This window comes from Hermetia illucens, chromosome 1 (assembly GCF_905115235.1).
Source record: "Hermetia illucens chromosome 1, iHerIll2.2.curated.20191125, whole genome shotgun sequence".
In the NCBI taxonomy this organism is placed as follows: Eukaryota; Metazoa; Arthropoda; class Insecta; order Diptera; family Stratiomyidae; genus Hermetia; species Hermetia illucens.
Genome location: NC_051849.1, coordinates 96,958,773 through 96,978,813, shown reverse-complemented (window position 1 = coordinate 96,978,813; position 20,041 = coordinate 96,958,773). Strand labels below are relative to the sequence as shown.

The following is a 20,041-nucleotide window of genomic DNA, read 5'->3' as shown; positions in this document are numbered from 1 at the left end:
ATACCCACAAAAAAGAGAGAGGTAATGAAGAAACCTTTCCTTGTATTTTCTGGGTACAAAGTATTCTGCAGAATACAATTATAATAAAAATACTCAGGGTTTATTATTTCTTCAGAATCAAAAGATCTCTTCAAATTTTTTCTATATACATGAGTACCATTTATAGATATTATTAAATTATTCGGAAATGATAATGGTTAATAACATTATTCTTTAGACTTGCCATTCACAAAGACATTTTCCAGGGCAATTAGGAAAAAACATAAAACTTTCAAGTCCTTATATCTTCAATGGAATTTCTTTATAAAATTATGTAATAGAAATTATGCCGCTTATCTGGCAACGCAACCATTTTTAAGAAATTATATCAAACAGAAAACTCAAATAATATTTCAAATGTTCAATAGGTTCTGGGAAAAATAGTGATAAATGAGGAAAGTGAAAACATAATTTTTCTTCCTAACAGACTTTTATTAACTTTAAACCAGAACTTTTAACCATAATTTGAACTCAGTTTACAGTTCACATAGGGGGAGCACGAGATATGAACGCAATGATGTTTTAAGAAAGAGTAGGAAACAGGTACGCCCTGGCGTAATTTGAATTTAAACCTAATTTTTCTTCAAAGTAATTAAGTTTGATATTATGAAGCAGGTAAACATAAAAATGAAACAAAATGTAATTAACGAACTTTTAAGGAAAACCAAAATCTATTTTTCTTCTAAGAATACATCCTTTCTTAATTCTAACATAAATATTAAAGCACATTCCTTTCAAGCATTTCATTTCAACTCCAAGTTTCTTGGCGAGTGGTTCGTTTTTAGTGAAATTTTAACGCTAGTGGAACTTTACTTAAAAATCTAGAAGAATGGCAGATCAAAATGAAATTAACGCAGCTCTCTCGGAAAGTGCAAACATTGATAGCAATGCTCAAATGAGTAATAGTGAAAACGGATCAGATGGTGGTGCATGTCAAAATGGAGCTGTTAATGGTGGTCTACAAAGCGAGGCGTCTAATCCTCCACAATACGGATCAGCGGAGAATTCATTAAATGGACATGAGAATAATCGAAAACTATTTGTTGGTGGTTTAACTTCTGAAACGACTGAAAAAGAACTAAGAGAACACTTCGGTCAGTACGGCGATATTCAAAGTATACACGTCAAGGTAGACCCGACAACCGGAAGATCCAAGGGATTTGCATTTATTATTTACGCTGATCCAAATTCAATCGATAAGGTGCTGCAAGTTGAGACTCATGTTATCAACAATAAACAAGTTGATGCCAAGAAAGCGAAATCCCGACAGGGAAAAATCTTCATCGGCGGATTGACTCCAGAAATTAGTGACGATGAAATTAGAACTCACTTTTCCCAGTTTGGAAATATCATTCAAATCGAATCGCCGTTTGATAAGCAGAAGAATCAACGAAAGGCTTTCTGTTTCGTTACATTCGATTCAGATCAAGTGGCTAATGATCTACTGAAAACTCCAAAACAAACAATTGCAGGCAAGGAGGTTGATGTCAAGAAGGCTGCGTCTAAGTCAGCAAATATGCCAGTAATGAATGCAGGACCTCATGGCGGGCGAAAAGGTGGTTTTGCAGGTAATAAAACTGTAGGTTATGGTCAACCCTATGGCAATCAAGGGTATGGCGCTGGCCAATACTTAAATTATGGTGGTTATGGCAGTAACAATTATTCAGGGTATGGAGGTTATACTGGTTATCAGGGAGGTAACCAAAGAGGTACCAGGCCTCATCAACGACATCAACCTTATTAAGTATATTGGAATTTCAATAGAGAAGAAGTCACCAGATAAAGAGTTGAGAGGTATTAATTTGTTAACTCTAAATGGAAAATTTATAATGTTATAGAAATAATCATAGTATAGTTTTTTATTTACCTTGTCATGAAGTTTGTGAATATGTCAGATTTTTAGAAGTTAAATAAATATAGAGTTGTAACCATTAAAAAAAATCATTTCCTTGTTATATTGTATATTTCATTGAATGTGAAAAGATTTCACCAAGGTCTTTTTAAAAGTAGGGAGCTATGAGATCGAGATTACCACTATTGTGTTGCGAAGTTATACTTCCGTTGGAGCATAGCAGCACATTAATTTAAATAGTGTTCAGTGTACAGTTCCCGTTTGAGTACTCCAAAATGCGCGCGGTCGCATGCATGGGAATAGATTTTTGCAATTTGGTCCTGTTCACTAAGGTTTGTCAATTATCCTCTGGTATTTCGACTAACTCTTCAACCATTGAGTAATATATATTTGCGTCAACCAATCGATCCAATAATTCAATTTAGAAGTTGCTGTTGATTATGTGGCCCCTCGGAAGAAAGTCCAAATGCAAAATTCACTGCATTCCCCAAAATGCATAGGCTGTTGGCTATTGTGTTTTTGATTGCCCTTTTTTGTTCCGAAATAGAAATAGATAGCCGCAAACAGCGCTTTGAATCATCAATTTGCTTGCGGTCCACGGGTCCAAGTTGAAAAAGTGTATAACTTGCAGTTTCGCCCATCAAGTAGATAGCGGATTCAGGGCTCCCTCAAATTCTTCATGAAGCTAGCATGAATTTATATTCATCCACGTTGTAGCCGTCTGGATTATGCTGCTTCTTTCAGGGTAGATGTAGGTGGCGTTTGATGAGTTGCCTCCGTCCTGAATGAAAGCGAAAGTCACATAATTTTGAAACTTGCTTGCTTGCCCAAGTGTAAGGAATCTGTGGACCACAACCGTGGAAGTAAGTTGTTTTCCAACAGGTCCGATCTGCAAAACCTTATGTAATATTTTCTGTATATTCCATTTATCGCCTGCTTCTGCCGGTTTTGTATCCTCAATCTAACAGTTTGATTTGACACTACACTGAGCCTCGCGATTTTTCACTGTTGATAGTGACTTGGTTTGAACATTCATCGCTTAATAAGGAACTCCAGACATCCCGGTTTTGCGCCGAGGTCCACCAATTCGATACCCCTAAAAGCTGCCTGGCGTCCTGGCTCCAGCTCAGACAGGGTCTGCCTCGTCTTCTTTTTCTACCATAGATATTGCCCTTATAGACTTTCCGGGTTGGATCATCCTCATCCATACGGATTAAGTGACCTGCCCAGCGTAACCTATGAAGCCGGATATTATCCACAACCTGACGGCCATGGTATTGCTCCTAGATTTCGTCGTTATTTAGGCTACGGAATCATTCATCCTCATGTCCTAAATCAAAATTCAAAAATTCTTCGGAGGATTCTTCTCTCGAATGCGGCCAAGAGTTCGTAATTCTTTTTCCCAAGTCTCCGAGGAGTACACGAGAACTGGCAAGATAATTGTCTTGCACAGTAAGAGGTTTGACCCTATGGTGAGACATTTCGAGCGGAACAGTTTTTGTAAGCTGCTAACAAGTGTCAGCGGATTTCATCGTCATAGCAATTATCGGTTGTGATTTTCGACCCTAGATAGGAGAAATTATCAACGATCTCAAAGTTGTAGTCTCTTATTTTTATTTTTCCCGTTTGACCAGTGCGGCTTGATATTGATCGTTGGTTGATTTTTGGCGCTGACGTTGGCAGCATATATTTTGTCTTACCTTCATTGATGTGCAGCCCAATACCTTGCGCTGCCTGCTCGATCTGGATGAAGGCAGTTTGTACGTCTCGGATCGTTCTTCCCATATCGTCAGCATAAGTGGATTTAGAGAGGATCGTACCCCTCACATTTACCTCAGCATCACAGATCACTTTTTCCAGCACCAGGTTGAAGAGGACGCATGATAGGGCACCCCCTTGCCGTAGACCGTTGTTGATGTGGAATGGTCTTGAGAGTGATCCTGCTGCTTTTATTTGGCCTCGCACATTGGTCAGGGTCAGCCTAGTCAGTCTTATTAACTTCGCCGGGCTACCGAATTCTCTCATGGCCGTGTACAGTTTTACCCTGACTATGCTATTATTGGCGGCCTTAAAATCAACGGAAAGTTGGTGGATACAACTGATGTCCATATTCCAACAGTTTTTCCATCGCTTACCGCAGAGGGAAAATCTGATCTGTTGCTGATTTGCCTGGAGTGAAGCCTCTTTGGTATGGGCCAATGATGCTCTGGGCGTATGGGGCCATCCGGCCTAGCAAGATAGCGGAGAATATCTCTCAGCAACGTGGTACCTCTATAATTGCTGTACTGCGTGATATCTCCCTTTTTATGTATGAGACAGATAATCCCTCTTTGCATTGCATTGTTTGAACATTATCATTATTTAAATCCATGTCTCGTTCGTGGTTTGCTCCTGACCTACCTAAACTTTTGGCGCTTGGTCATAAATCCTAAGTTCAGCCTTGGTCGCTTCTTGAAAGAATAACATTTCAAGTTTGTTTGATATTCCCTGAGTTCAGGAAGCCAACGTATTAAATGATTAAGTATCTTGCGGATAAAACTGAACGCTACATATGTATGTTGATTTTAGGGAAATTGAATTTTTGGCGCAACCTGACCGGATAGAGGTAGTTCTTTAGCAGTAAAGAGTGGACGACAATTCCACTTGGGTGGAGCGCGGTTATCTAGTAGGCTGCTTGGTTTTTGTAGCATGGTGATAATTATACGGAGGCAATTGCTGGTCTAGTTCAGCTTTAAAAACATGTAAATGTGAAGCATATTCACATTCTAATGCTTAAGTGAAGTAGGAACGATGGTCAGCCAGCTTGTGAACATTACGGTTGATGTATGTATTCAACCAGTTTGCCCTTATTATTATGGGTCAATATTTGCTACCTGAGTTGAACTGGCCAGTCCAAAAGAATCTTTTCATGGCGTGGTGATTAGAATCGAGGTATTCGTTGGTTACATGGAGGCATATGATCTATACGAAGACGAGGGTAGTTTTAATTCAGCCAATGGTAACCTGATAGACGGAGAGCTCGCTACATGAAAATCTACATGACTCGTTGCACGAAAATTAAACAGTTGAATGCTTGTATTGGCGTAATGGAATGGGCGATGGTCAGAAGACCATCCTGAATGACCGCAGCTGACTAAGAGGAAAGAGCTGTATTAACAACCTAAATAGATGCCGAATTTGCCGTGAAGGTCTGTCCGTAAATATTGAAGCTCTGATATGTGCATATGTTACATGACTCTATTCCAGCCAGGCTCTTGGATGTTCGGGGGTTCTTTCTGCAATTCGATTCCTCACGTGTCATTTTAACCGATGCGTGGGTCCGCATAGGAACCTGGATTTGGATTGTTGAATTCTCCGACGATGGACCATTCCTTGTTTCAAAAGAAATTACTTAACTAAAATTGTATTATCAAATTATAGATTTTCAACAAAGTGAAAATTGTCACGATACCTTAATATTGTTCAATTTATAACAACAAACTTCCTCTTAATCTGATAGATTTTCCTTGACGACATCGTCACTATTTAAGCAGTTGTGGCCAACATCACACTTTTCTTGCACTTATTGAAGACACCTATAATTAATATTCAAATGCAATTGCTCATTCCTCGAAACTAAATATATGTATATATGGTTAATATACTCGACAACAGCTGCCTTCGGTCTGGTCGATCACTGGTCCACATTATCAACGGGTCCAGACCTGCTAATTTTTATTGCCACTGACTCCTGAATTTTCAAATTAACATTTGTTTTGTTCGATCATGTTCAGCTTGCAATTCGGGAATTAGTATTATCTAAAAACTGAAATTTTTAAATAGAAATAATTGTTAAGGTTTTGGGGAAAAGGTACCAAATATAAGGTCTTTTTTAAAAGTAAAAAATATTTCAAAAATCGGGATGGAAATTGGGGAAGCTAACAGGTGCTAAAACGTGAAAAAACGAAGAAGCCTTGCATATTACTAAATATATTCTCTCATCAAATTGTACCCATGTTGCAAAGCCGCGGACATTACAGGTGGCAATACTTGTCCTGTATTTGTGGATCTTTGCTGCATATCCATGCAAAAATTCAACCGCTCAAGAGTTTGTTTTTAAGAAAATTTGATAGGTTTGACAGCCCGCCTATGCCTTAGTCTTCCAGTAGGCCTTCTGACTATCTGGCTGTTGCTTCACCGACAACAATCCAACCATTTCCAGCTAACATTTTTCGTGCGATGAGTCATGGTTTCATATAGAAGCATGAGATATGACTAATTTTAACCACGGAACAGTTTGAATTTATGTCAACGAGATTGATTCAACTGGGGCTAGTGTCCATTCTAATGATCATGCAAATGAATTGTTGGGTTTTATTGGAAAACTGGTACATCTTCAATAACATTGTCGCTTCTGCAGTAATTAGCAAGGTACTTGCGTATTCCATAGGTGATTGGCTTGTTGTTTTCGTCCTGCACCTAGGGACACCTACTTTTGAATTTTACATAGCAATATTAGAGAAGACAGCAAACCTTTGTTTTTTTTTAAAATCCACTCAAAGGGGATTCACGTCAATAGAGACCTCTTTTGTTTTACTTGGGGGCGCCTTAGTATTTTTGTTTTGGATTCATCAATTTTTGACTTTACAACTGATGTCGAAACTAAGAATTGCTTCGGGAAGTACTAATGATTCCCCATATAACTACATTTATGGAAAAAATTGTCAACTCCTCTTGTATATGAGAAACTCCTCAAACTCTACGCCGACCGATGTGGTGCATGGCATGTCTGGCGGTTCACAGTTTCAACTTTTTTGCCAAATTTCGAGTCAATACGACTAATCGTTTCTAGTAATAGTGTATTTGACGTACAAGAAAGCTGTGAGACATGAAGGCGGTGTTTATCATAAAGTGCCGTAAGGAAATTAGTGCTCGTAACAGAATGGGAAACCACCACACAAACCAACAAGCAAATACCATTGTATTATGATAAATGTGAGTTCGAATTTCAAGCAGCATTTTCAATGTGCAACCACTCTGCTTGCGCAGGCCCTCCTCTTTTCATTCGCCTGTAAAGTGAATTTAAAATTTGTCAGCATTTCCTGAGTAAACTCATAATTCGCAATGTAGAACCAAGATAATTTTTTGCATCATATCTCCTGATGGAGATGCGAACTAGATATTTTTTTGCAAGCGTCCACAAAATGGATGAAATTAAATAGAACATGTCGCGAAACCAGAAGCTGGATACTTCATGTACAAAAGGTTTTATGTATTTCTTATATTGGATATTTACTCCCCTGAGTATCTTCACATCTTCTTCTTTTTCTTCAGCGTTTGTCACGTGGGGTCGGTTCGTCATGGTCGATTTTACCATTTGGCTCTATCGAATGTCTGATCTGGGTGCAATCTCTAGGCTTTTAAATCCCCATCCAGCGTGTCAAGCCACCGTTGTTTCGACCATCCTTTTGGTCGTTTACCATCGACTTCGATGTTCAGACCAATCTTGGCAAGTGAATTCTCGTTAACACGAATTGCGTGACCATACCGTCGAAGACGCCTCTCCCGCAACTTTTCCATGATCAGTGTAACCCCATAACGATCGCGGATATCGTCATTTCGAATCGTTGATACGTCCATCACAAAGAACACCAGTACCTAGCACATAATGTAACATATATGCATCTATTAAATCAGAATATTCACTTTCCTGAGCTCCTGACATTCAAAGTCTTAAAATTTTATTTTATTTAATTATTAGAACTTTATTAATAATATTTCGATTTCCACCATGTTGGATCATGTTGCAGGATTTTACGGTCCTACAATCAACTTAAGGAGGGTTTTACGGCCAATTAATAAAATCAGATTATTATTAACTTTATTTCAACAGATGTGATGTGATATAGTGCTAGTTTCGTGATTTTTTTCAGATCGCTTAGTTAGGTTCTGAGAATGGGTTCGTAAAAAAATTACCAATTTCAGCCCTCGCACTCTATCCTTGTGCATTAAATGTCAGAACTGAGATCAGCCTCAAAAAGTGCTAATCGCGACCTTTCTGTTGATACCCCACATGACTATATTCGATGAAAAAATTTATCCTGCTCCCCTTTTTGCATGAATGGGGACCCCTTAAATTCGTTGTAGAATTATGTGTCTGATTGTATTCGTGGGCGTTCGTAGTTCCCACCTTTCCACTAAATTTGGTGTCAAATGGTATAACCATTTCTGAGAAAGGTACGTGTGACACACAAATAGTAAATTGATTTTAAAAGGTTTTGCTTTACACAAAACCTTAAAAATGATTGTCAGTCAATTGTAATTTTTCCTTAAGAATAATATGGACGTGAAAAACAGAAAAGTTTGACGGAAATTGAAATTTCTTATTTTAAGCTTATCAAATTTCATATATTAACGTTATTTGAGCAGTGGCGATTATGGGAAAATTAAAAAGTAAAAATTATAGGAAGGTAGCTCATAATCTTTTGCTTGGATAGACTCTCGCAATCAAAGTGAAAACCTTCGTCAATTACCAAGAACGGAAGAAAATTTGAATACAGGTTATAAAGCAAACCGACTCCACATCATAAACGAGCTGTGTATGTATATGACAATACTTGAAATACTGTCATGCCACACGCAACCTACATTCTGCTTCTTCGTAATCTTTCCTAATAGAAAGAAATGAGTCAAAAATTAAAGAACATACACCAAATAAACTCGCAGATATAATAGGTATGCTTACACTGCCATCAGGTTTAAGCCATGGTAAATAACTTCTATCCTAACAAACATTTTAAGCCACTGACCCAAGAACTGAGTCACAATGTGGAGTGAAGCGAACCTAAGGAGTGAATTAAAAAGATCAATATATTTCACGAAAATTTTGCACCTACACACTAAGAAAACGCCAAATTTGGAAATATCTCCTTTCGAACAATGGTTTTCGCGACTTTTAGAATTAAGAGAAACGTAGCGTGTTAGTTGGTGTTAATTGCTCATCCCCTTTGTAATAATTAGATTATCGAGTCAGTCTTATGGGGTATGTGTCTCCGTTATAGGGGCATTTCCTTCTTGACTGGATTATCTTTTATGCACGTTGGTATTATTTTGCTTCAGTTTTATTTTTACAAAATCTATCAACACATCTGCACATACGTAAACTAATTGTTATTCACCGTGGTAGTTTTACGTAACATACAAGAAGAAGAGAAAATTACTATTTGCAATTCTAGCACATCCACAGATTTTGGTGCAATCATTTGCATTCTATTAACAACGGATTCGATGCAATATGTTCGCAGCCATTGACAGAATAACATTCCACCTTGCATAAGAAATAATACTTACCATGTCTATCAGATATTTATTTTTCCGTTGAATTAAATGAAAACAAAAATAAAAGTGAATACGAAACAAAGTAAAATCAAATAAATGTTGCATATCAAGCCAAACTACTGGGAATGATGATGGTGATGACAGAGACGTGTTGCTCGCATTTGACAAGTGAAGCTGTCTGAAAAATTTCAGTTTTATGACTTGAATTAAAGTTGCTAATAATGGCCTCTCATCATCGTCACGTATGAACATTTCTTTACGCACCACCGAACAACTAACTATTCCGCGTAAGTAGCATCTTCGGAGAAAGTTAGATAAATTTTATTAGAGTGTAAGCGGTAATAGCAATATGAGACAATTTTGCATTTTGAGGTTTGAATAATGCATCGTGTGCGAAGAAGACCTTTCACTCGATACTTTTGCCGTATTTATCTTTCCCGTAGATAACTTCAAATTAAATATTTACACATTGAAAAAATACTCATTAAATTGAATAACGAGAAGCTGGACTTTGGTTCATTGAGAAACATCCGTCCAAATGATGGAACAAATTATATAGTTATATCATTCATTTGCGTCCAGCATTTTCGGAGCACATAAGATACATGGGTTTCCCAGTAGCAAGTAATTTGATTTAAGCACTCAGAAATAATTTCAGCCCCAAAAATATTGGACGAGAAAGAACATGAAATAAATTCTAAATTATAGTAATATTGATAACAATAAAATAATGTGCTTTTTATTTCGTCCGACATACATAAAATGCTGCAAAGACCGTTAAATCTAATTTGTACACATGTACATATGAGACTCACTAATTTCAATCCTTTAAAGGAAACATCTCTAATTGACTGCGGGGTGGTAAACTATAAATTCTAGTTTATATTCAGAAAACAAATTGTCTATTTACTTTTATGGACTTTAGAAAATTGCTCATGTGAAGTTTACAGCACGTTTTCCAAATGACTCAACTTTTAAAATTGGTTTTGTCTAGATAAAATGACCTAACGTTAATGGCGTTGAGAGCAAGGTAACGTTTAAGGGGATCATCCTCTGTGAAAGCGAAAAAAGCTATTTTTCGGCCCGATATCTTTACTCATTATTAAAGTGCCCAGCAATTTATCCACTCATCTCCAAAAAAAAGTATTTTTTCGGGTATCGCGTTAGAAGGCGCTCTGTCCATCTTAAAGAGAAAAAATAAACGGTATCTAAACGTGTGGAGTATATGCCGGTTCGTGAACTAGGATTAATAAAAAAAATTAAAAATAAATTAATGGTAGCTTGTTAATTTTTTTTTTTGTGAATTTCCATGTTTTTTCACGGCTTCTTTAATGTATAAAAAACGGCCCGATGAATCGCAACAGTAGTCCTAGGTCAATTCCAACGTCGTTCGGACCGGTAAATTTGCACTTCATTAGGGCGATCGAAATTAACCTGACATTAGACACTTGATTTGTTAAAATTTGTTTCCAAAAAACTCACAATATCGAAAAATTATACACTATATCTGGATATATTTATAGTTAAAAAGACACAGCAAGAGAGAAGTTCCTGTCCTCTAGGATCTATGCTCTCTTTGTCGCCAATTGTCTAAATTCACGGCAGGAAGTGCATACTATCTACACTGACTTTACTAAAGCCTTCGACACTGAAAATCACAAGACACTGTCCAGACTCGCGTCTTTAAGCGTTCTCATCCCACTCGTTTCATGGTTTGCCTCATGCCATTTCGAGTGATCCTGGCTCGTCTCTTTAAATGGCTGCACATCCTGTTCTCCCCCCCCCCTTTCGCGTACCATACGGATCTATTCTCAGTCCTTTATTATTTTTATTTTCTATCAACTCCCGTAAATCTTCTTCCACTTCCTTCTCTTATTCTCTTAACGGACATTCCTTACCATATCAAGTCCTCGGAGACACCTTCGACAAGCAGCTCTGCTTCGGCATCCGATCACCAATCGAGCAGCAAAATAATCATCATGATTTTGTCTCCATCCAAATCTCGAGTAATACTTTGTGATCTGGTCACCCTCCCGTAACTGGGATTATCTTTTCAAGGTGCAACGTAAATTCACCCGGTCCTCCTTCTTTAAGATCTTCAAGATTATCCCACTTCACTTCATACCCTCATGCACTTTCTCTGCGATTGCCCAGCTCTGGCTCGAGTCAGGCTGCGGACGCTGGGTAAACCATTCTTTGGGGACCTCAGCGAGATTTCTAGCTGCAGGGTCGGAGAGCTGCTTTCCTTTGTGAATGCTACCGGCTGGCTCTGAAGATCAGAGTCGACTGGACTCTGCTTCCCTGTTCCCATAACAACAGTCACGGTCTTAGGAGTGTGTGGCATCAAAACGGCGCACCAAAGCGCTAATTGGGCTCCTCGGAGCGGCCACTGATACCTACCTACCTACCATCCCACTTCACTCCACTTTCTGGATCTCCCCTCTTACAACAGCGTAGAACCCATCTGGAGTTATCCACATTTTTTAAATATACAATGGGGGAGAGGCAAAGCTTCTGAGCACTCACAGTCTAGTGGCCAATTGTACTCGATTCCCCAGTCTAACGGGGTATCCCGGATTCGGTTATGTATCACCGGATTTCCATTAGTGGATGTGATGTTACCCGTTGCAATCAGCGCCAAAAATCTGATGCCTGGTACGTCCGTAGGCGGAAGACTCACATAGAGGATGTTCCGGAGATTCCATTTCCTTATTGCAGGAGGGACACTATCATTTTGGAGAATTCCAATTCTGAACATATGACATCATATGAATTATGGCCAATCAGAATGCATACAATACTTCTGCAAGTCTTCGTGCTTTTCGATAGGATAAACTTTGTCGTATGTTTGTTTGGCTCTGACAGGAAAGTTTGGTGTGTTTAGCAGCATTAAGGGTCAGCCACCTCTCATTATGGCAAGCTTGTTCCCAGTTTCTAATAGCAGTATTGGTCAATGCTACTGACACCCCAATTGCTGGATCCGGTCCGTGCATGGGAGAGATTGAAACCTCTTTTGCTAAAGCATCCGAGATATCATACGCTTCTACACCATAATGACCGGGTTCCCAGCGTAATTCCACCGTATTGAGTCTAGAAACAGTTCAATTGATTTCTGCATTCCTACCAGCCTACCAGCTTGCTCTCTGTCGATCAAGCTTTTGAGGGGTTCCTTGATAAGTTTCACCCGGGCGAATACGCCTCCAGTTATCGCACTTAGGACGAATGGCTTTCTCTAATGGCCATCACCCTCTGGTCAGGATTCCGATGATTTATGAATAAGTGGGAATTATGCAGAGATTGTAGGGGCTACACGGAAAAGTTCCTCTAAGAGGCGGTCAAGACCGGGCTTTATTCCGTTTGAGTGCGTTGATGACAAAGATAATTTCTGTATCTGCAGGTTACGGTGACTTAGCATATCATCCACAAAAGTGAAACCTCACCGGATGTTATACGACTCAGAATCGAAGTTAAGTGCTCTATCCATCTCTTCAGATAGGCTTACCGTTAAAGTTCTCGGACCATCATAAGACTTAGTACTACTTGCACGTTCGTTCATGATGCGGCATATGATGTACGCTATGCTATACTTTTCCTTGACGATGAAGCTCCAATTCAGCCATCAACAGAACTTTCAATTTCTTACATTCATCGATCCTTAATCCTCATTAAACTCCTCTAACTAATCATTGCATTAAGAGTATAGCGCAAACTCCCTTTCTCCCTTGGAACCCTGAACAATAGAATAATGAATATTCCAGGTCTTCGGGTGTATTGCTACATTAGGAACAATTTGAAGAAGCATCAAATGCAAACCTGTGCACCCACTGTGCTTTGCAATTTATTAGATCAGACTAGTTCTTACAGTCCACTCCTTGATGTAGGGAATGAGCTGCTATAACTTTCAGTGTTCTCTTCGTGGTTATATCTTCTATTTCGATGCAAGCAGCGCATTTCCTTCGCAAAAACCTTGAAGATCGAGACATTCGATAACCGAATCTGAAGTGATTGTATGATTAACAATCCAGTTATTGTTTTTGACTTCCTTTCTTCTCCCTTTTTAAGGTTATGTGTAAATACAAAACCTTATTAAAATCGGTTTAGTGTCTGTCTGTCTGTCTGTCTGTCCGTCACACGCATTTTTCTCGGAGACGGTTATAGCGATTGACACCAAATTTGGTAGAAAGGTGGGAACTGTGAACGCTCACGCATATAGTGAGTTACATCTTTTTACGACGAATTTCAGGAGGAGTCTCCATACATGCAAAAGGGGGGTGTAAATTCTTTTTTCATCAAATATAGTCATGTGGGGTATCAAATTAAAGATCTCGGTTAGTACTTTTCGAAACCGTTTTAGTTTTGACTTTTGTTGAAAAGGTGGGGAGTGTGGGGGGTTGAAAGTGGTCATTTTTTCAACGAACCCATTCTCAGAAACTACCAAACCGAAAAGTCTGAAAAAAATCAGAGGGCTGCCACTATATGGTGTCTAGACTCCAAAATATTCTCCATACCGATACCTGTTCAAATAAAGTTAATAATAGTACATTACTATAATTTTTAGTAATTGACAGCAAAACCAAGGGGGGTTCACCCAAGAATCACAAAATTTTGCAGCAATGTAGGCTATTATAGTATAGAGCATGATCCCGCCAAATTTGGTGAAAATCGTACTATTACTAATTAAGTTATACTAGCTTAAAACTGTCGCTCCTCTGCAAATTCAAGACTATGAATGTTAATATCACTTGAAAGTGGCTATTTTCACATAATATATGCAAACTTTACGTGCTACATGCTAGTGGGACAAATGCACACTCAAATCTCTTTATAAAAGAAATACACACAACCTTTCATACCTGAAGCGTCTAGCTTCCGGTTTCCTGAGTTGTTTTATTTTATTATCAATCGTTTTCGCATATTCTTCTGTCAGATCTAACAAAATTCTTCCCAGCCAAGCTTTTATTGCACCGACTGCTTCGTTTGCGGATTCTTCAAAGCCGTCGGGTTTTTTTTGCAACTATGAATAAGGGAAGATAGTCCATGAAGCTCACTATATATGGGGCAACTACAACATTATCCAGACATAACATTCGGTAAGAGGGGCTTCAGCACAGGGTCTTGTGGTAATCTCGCCTTAATCACGTATTCATCACGTCCATATTCCATGTCATAAGACAAAACCTTCCTATTGACGTGCTCAATGAAGCTTACATTGGTTCTTCGAGAATCCATCTCCATTTTCGATGATGGGGAGTAGGTTATTGTAGATTAGTCTCACTAGGATTCTCTCGCCCAAAGTTCCGCTCTAAAGTGCCTTGCCGTCGCCAATCGTTTCGTAGATCTTTTCTAACTTGTTCTGTACCCACGGGTACCACGAAGGTATTGAGGGGTGTTCAAAATTTTATGATGCTTCAGGTGGAGGCAACAGCTTGGCAATGAATTTATTTAGAACTTTCGGATAGGCAATTTGTAGCAACCTTCAGCTTTTAACTTTCTTCATCACCATTCTTCCTTTCCGGGCGATTGACGTTCGTCTTTGCCCTTAGTTGTTTGAAGCACTCTCTCCAATTTTGGCGTATGCCGGGCTTAAATCTACCCTGCAGCTATTTATTCTCCTGTTTCTCACCCTTTTGATTTATTTTCCTTTTGGTCCAGTGACGAATTCGACTGCAATCTTCGTTCGAAGATATACTGCGATATATACTTGACATATATGACAAACGTTATCTTGCGCAAACCCTTAAAAACCATGATAACCAAGTTGATATTCTTATGACTATACGATAGACAACAAAAAGTTGCAAGATAATCTTTTGAATCTTTTGAAAAGTGGGTTAAAAATTTTATCTTTTGTTTTCCATAACAAAAATGAAATCAAACACAAAGAAAATTCAAAGTTGCGATAAGGAGGCAAAGAACGACAGTCCTCAAGAAACCTGCAGTGCATTGGGGGGCTATATTCGGCGACTAAACTACAACAATGAATGTATCTTGGGCAAAGTTGAATTTCGGAGCAACGCAAGGCGACAGGATAGTTAAGAAGACCTTATTGCTGAGCGAACCGCGTTGCCGCTCTCCATAAAGGCAAAAAAACGGAAGACAAACAAAAAATATTCAAATGTACCGAACTGCATTCACACAAATATTAGGTAATGTCAGCGTAGGTTAATCTAAATTTTTTCAACTAAATTTTGTTAGTTGCTATTGGTAATTCAGTATGAGATTTTCCACACTTTATAGAGCTGAGTGTGAATTTCAGTCTTTTTTCATTAAGATGCATATTTGTATATAACGTGGTTTTAAAAATTCTAATTTCAAGCCATCTGGGTGACATGACTATACATTTTGAAATGTTTAAAAAGTAGAAATTGAGTATCCTTTAAGTATCATCATACACTTGAAATACAGCGGATAAGCTGATGATGTAATGATGATGCACAGAAGATTATTTTGTTGCCTTCGTAATTTCGTTTGATTAGATCCGAGTATCATTACAGGGAAGTCATTTATTCTAAGGCAAGAGTCAACATTGGATAATTCAACGCTAATTAAAGGTGGTTATATTAATTTCATGTATTTACTTGTACATAAAAATATCTTTGAAATTCGGTAGTCAGTTAAGATAAAAAGTCATATCCAATGCCAGATGATTTCGATTTCCATCGCTAGTGGCTTTCCGTTTTTATTTAGCGATGTTTGATCTTTGCTTCTGGAATGCCTCAAGGCACCATATCTTTAGAAAAAGTCTTTAATTACGCCATGAAAAAAATATGAAGGTCTCATTCTACGTTCAGTAGAAGCTGCTTTATATCCCAACTTCATAGTGTATCGATGGTGTTAGTAGATTGTTGTCTAGACGTTTGGAATCATTTTGGGCAGTTGCAAATGTGGAAGTAATTGACAAACAATTTAAGACTTCCAGAAAAACTAGATGGATCTGAGAGGCGGAAATATCCCAAACATATTTTATACATTCCATTCAGTGGTTTTATGAAGCAAAGGTTGGTACAGTAGCATCAAGTTGGAATATGGTTGACCACTCCTTTGAACTTTAGACATATTTCTTGATGTTAGTCATCCAAATTATTCTTCATTCGAATATTCTGAATGCTACCTCACTATTATGCCTACTTACATGTAAATTTTTTGATTGATTTTGAAATATTCCCGTGTGTCGGATTCGTGGAATCGAACTTTTTTTTGACATCAATTGTATCTAGATATAGTGTAGAATATATGAGCGAAGTGATTTTTTGATATTCGGAGTCGTTCGAAAATTATAGTGTTAAACACGTGATAAGTCACATACCAAATTTATGTCCATCGCCGTAATAAAGCGCGTATTTATCGGTCCGAATGACGTTCGAATGACTTCGCTAAAAGGACAAGAATTGAAACCAAGGCTGTATATGTGTTTCTTGAAGAAACCTCAGCTTTATGGACTAGGTGTAGCAAATTAATGATCAGTTAAAGTTTTAGGGGTAAAATTTACATTCTACTTTTTAAATGCGTTTTTCTCGAAACAGAAAGTTGAAAACCGGCTGCCACCATAGCTCAAAATCTTCTTCTTTTTCTTCAGCCTTTGTCCCGTTCACAAGCGGGGTCAGCTCGTCGTGATCGGCTTCGCCATTTGGCTCTATCGAATGCCTGATCTGGGTGCAATCTCGAGGCTTTCAAATCCCCATCCCGCGTATCAAGCCACCGTTGCTTAGGTCTGCCTTTTGGACGTTTACCATCGACTTCGATGTTCAGACCAATCTTTGCAAGTGAATTCTCGTTTGCACGAATTGCGTGACCATACCATCGAAGACGCCTCTCTCGCAACTTTTCCACGATCGGTGCAACCCCATAACGATCGCGGATATCCTCATTTCGGATGTGATCTAAACGTGTGACGCCACTAGTCCAACGTAGCATCTTCGTCTCCATTACCGCAAGACGCCGTTCATTGTCTTTTATGGTCGGCCAACACTCAGAACCATAGAGAGCGACTGGACGGACGACATTGCGGTAAATTTTAGATTTGAGACGTTCGTTGATACGTCGATCACAAAGGACACCAGTTGTGGAACGCCACTTCATCCAGGTTGCGTTAATGCGTGAAGCAATTTCATAACGCAGTTCTCCATTGGCTGATACCGTTGACCCGAGGTATTTAAATCGCTCAGTTCTGGGCAGATCACGGCCGCTGACAGTGATTGTGCCTGTTTCATGGGGATCGGTCGTCAAAAATTCAGTTTTGTTTAAATTCAATCTGAGACCGTGTTGCATGAGGCGATCATTCCATTTTTGAACAAGTTGCTCGAGATCATTTTTGCTATCAGATGCTAGGAAAACATCATCTGCATAAAGCAGTGTGTAGGGCGCTGGACGTTGGATATCCCGTGTGACGGTGTCCATAACAAGGACAAAGAGGAGTGGTGAGAGGGCACTTCCTTGATGAACTCCAACAGAGACACGAAGCGGTTTTGATACACTCGCCATACTTCGAACTTTACTTTTCGGATCGTGGTAGAGCAATTGAACCCAGCGCACGAGTTCTTCTGGCACGAAGTGTTGTCGTAAAGCATACCAGATGAGTTCGTGTGGTACACGGTCAAACGCTTTCTCTAGATCCAGAAAGGCAATGTAAAGAGGGCGATGCTTCTCACGGTGTTTCTCCATGAGTAACCGCGCAGCGTGTATTGCGTCAGTAGTTCCGCAGTTCTTGACAAATCCGGCTTGATTCACGGTTATTTCAACGATTTCGCGAATACGGTTGTCAAGAATGCGTTCAAAAATCTTCATGGTATGGGAAAGTAACCGGATCGGACGGTAATTTGAACATTCTGCTGGGCTACCTTTCTTTTTCCATATTGGAACAGTGGTACTTTCTTGCCAGTCAGATGGTGTTCTTCCTTCCTGAATAACCCAGTTAAAGAATTCACTGAGCCACAGTGCTGGGTCCCAGCTCTTCGCTTTCCAGAGCTCAGATGCGATGTCGTCAGGTCCTGTTGCTTTCTCCGATTTCATTTGTTTTATTGCCTCCTCGACTTCAGTTGCGCTGACTGGAGGATGAGCAAATTCTTCAGTTGAAATCTGCTTGAAGTATTCTCGCCATCTATCCGTTGCGGCTCGACGGTTGGTAAGCAAAGTACCGTTCTTGTCATTAACACAACAGAAGTGTTCGATATCCTGTGTGCGTTCATCACGGCTTTTAGCAAGTCGATACAGATCTCTCTCGCCATCCCGAGTGTCCAGTTTATCGTAAAGATGTTTGAAATGGTTCGCTCGGGTGACAGCGACCGCTTTCTTTGCTTCCCGGTTGGCATTCTTATAAATTTGCCAATTAGCAGGCGTTTTATCGTCGAGAAATTTGTGGTAGAGGCGTTTCTTTTCACGGACCTTCATTTCAACATCATCATTCCAAAGCCAAGTATCTCGGTTGATGTACCGCTTACCCGGCTTGGTGACCCCGAGGGTTGCAGAGGCCGCTTTGTGGATCGTGTCTTTCATTTGGTTCCATGATTCTTCCACATTCGTAATGGTTGGCAATCGTATGAGTGGGACCGTTTCTTCTTTCTTCTCACCAAATTGCCACCATTTAATGCGCGGCGGGCCAGTGCATTCCTCACGCCGTTTTATCGGTGGCTTAATTCGCAGGACAGCAATCAACGGCCGATGTTGAGGTGCGATGGTCTCATAGGGAACGACTTTGCAATCAGTGACAGTGGTAAAATGTTGGCGTCTTATGAGAATATAGTTGATTTGCGTTTTATTGTTCCCACTAAAAAAAGTGGGAAGATGAGACAATCGTTTGATGAACCATGTATTCATAAGTACAAGGTCATGGGTGTCCGCAAAATCGATTATACGTTCGCCACCTTCATTGCGCGCTCCGAACCCCTTTCCCCCATGGCACCTGTTACCGTCTGCCTTTTCACTCACATGACCATTAAGGTCGCCGGCAATGATTATGTAATCGTCAGCAGGCACGTGACAAGTTTTTTCATCGAGAAGTTGCCAGAAGGCACCTTTCTCGGCATCAGGTCGGCCTGTCTGTGGTGCATACGCAGTGAAGAGGTGAATAGTGCGATCAGCTGATATAATGGTGACCTTCATCAGCCGATCATCAAATCGTTCGACTTCTTTAATGGCATCACGGAAACCCTCTGAGATGGCAATGCCAACACCATATTGAGTGTGTGGGTTACCAAAATAGAGAAGTTTGTAGCCATTTTTACCACGTTCGCGTTCAATGTCGCAGCTTTTGGAACCAGACCATCGGGTTTCTTGCAGAGCGCAGATGTCAATGCACCTTTTCCGAAGGGCTCTTGCTAGTTCCTCCGTCCTTCCAGTTAGGGTACCAACATTTAGCGTGCAGACACGTATTTGTTTTGTTCGTTGTGTGCGGACTAACTTGCTTACGTCCTGACGCCGTCCATGCGTCAAGAACCCTTGCCCATTTCTCGACAGTAGCGGGGCCCGTCCTGCCGCGTCGACTGAGGTGGACGCCCTAGCATTTCTCCGAGGCCTGTGACTTAATCCGATCATCATGTTTGTAACGACATTCTATGCATTTTCTTGGTCGACCTGTCGCGGGGCCTGTCACCAAGAGAGATCAGGTAGGATTTAGCATAGTAGAATAACTCCAACTATACTCTATTTATCTCTTTCCCTGATCTCAGCATTTTATTTTTGTTTTACTGAGGATAGTACAGAGTACGTTGCCTCAAACCCTCCTCCTTTACCTGGGCTTGGGACCAGCATACTATGTTAATAGCATGGCGGAGTTCATAGCTCAAAATCTATCGAACGAATTTCTTTGAAATTTTCACGACTTATTCAGAATATATT

General features: G+C 39.7%; 2 protein-coding genes across 2 annotated transcripts in view; both read left to right on the top strand.

The window, feature by feature from the left end:
- Positions 1-20,041, top strand: part of LOC119647545 (sushi, von Willebrand factor type A, EGF and pentraxin domain-containing protein 1) — a 209,427-nt gene that overhangs the window by 33,305 nt on the left and 156,081 nt on the right. The window lies entirely within an intron of this gene.
- LOC119647554 (RNA-binding protein squid-like) lies at positions 758-1,994 on the top strand. Its single transcript, XM_038048550.1, has one exon. The coding sequence runs from the start codon at positions 869-871 to the stop codon at positions 1,781-1,783; it is 915 nt and encodes a 304-aa protein (XP_037904478.1). The 5' UTR covers positions 758-868; the 3' UTR covers positions 1,784-1,994.

Excerpts from the sequence above, each read along its gene's own strand:
- LOC119647554 (XM_038048550.1), top strand. The coding sequence starts at position 869 with ATGGCAGATCAAAATGAAATTAACGCAGCTCTCTCGGAAAGTGCAAAC.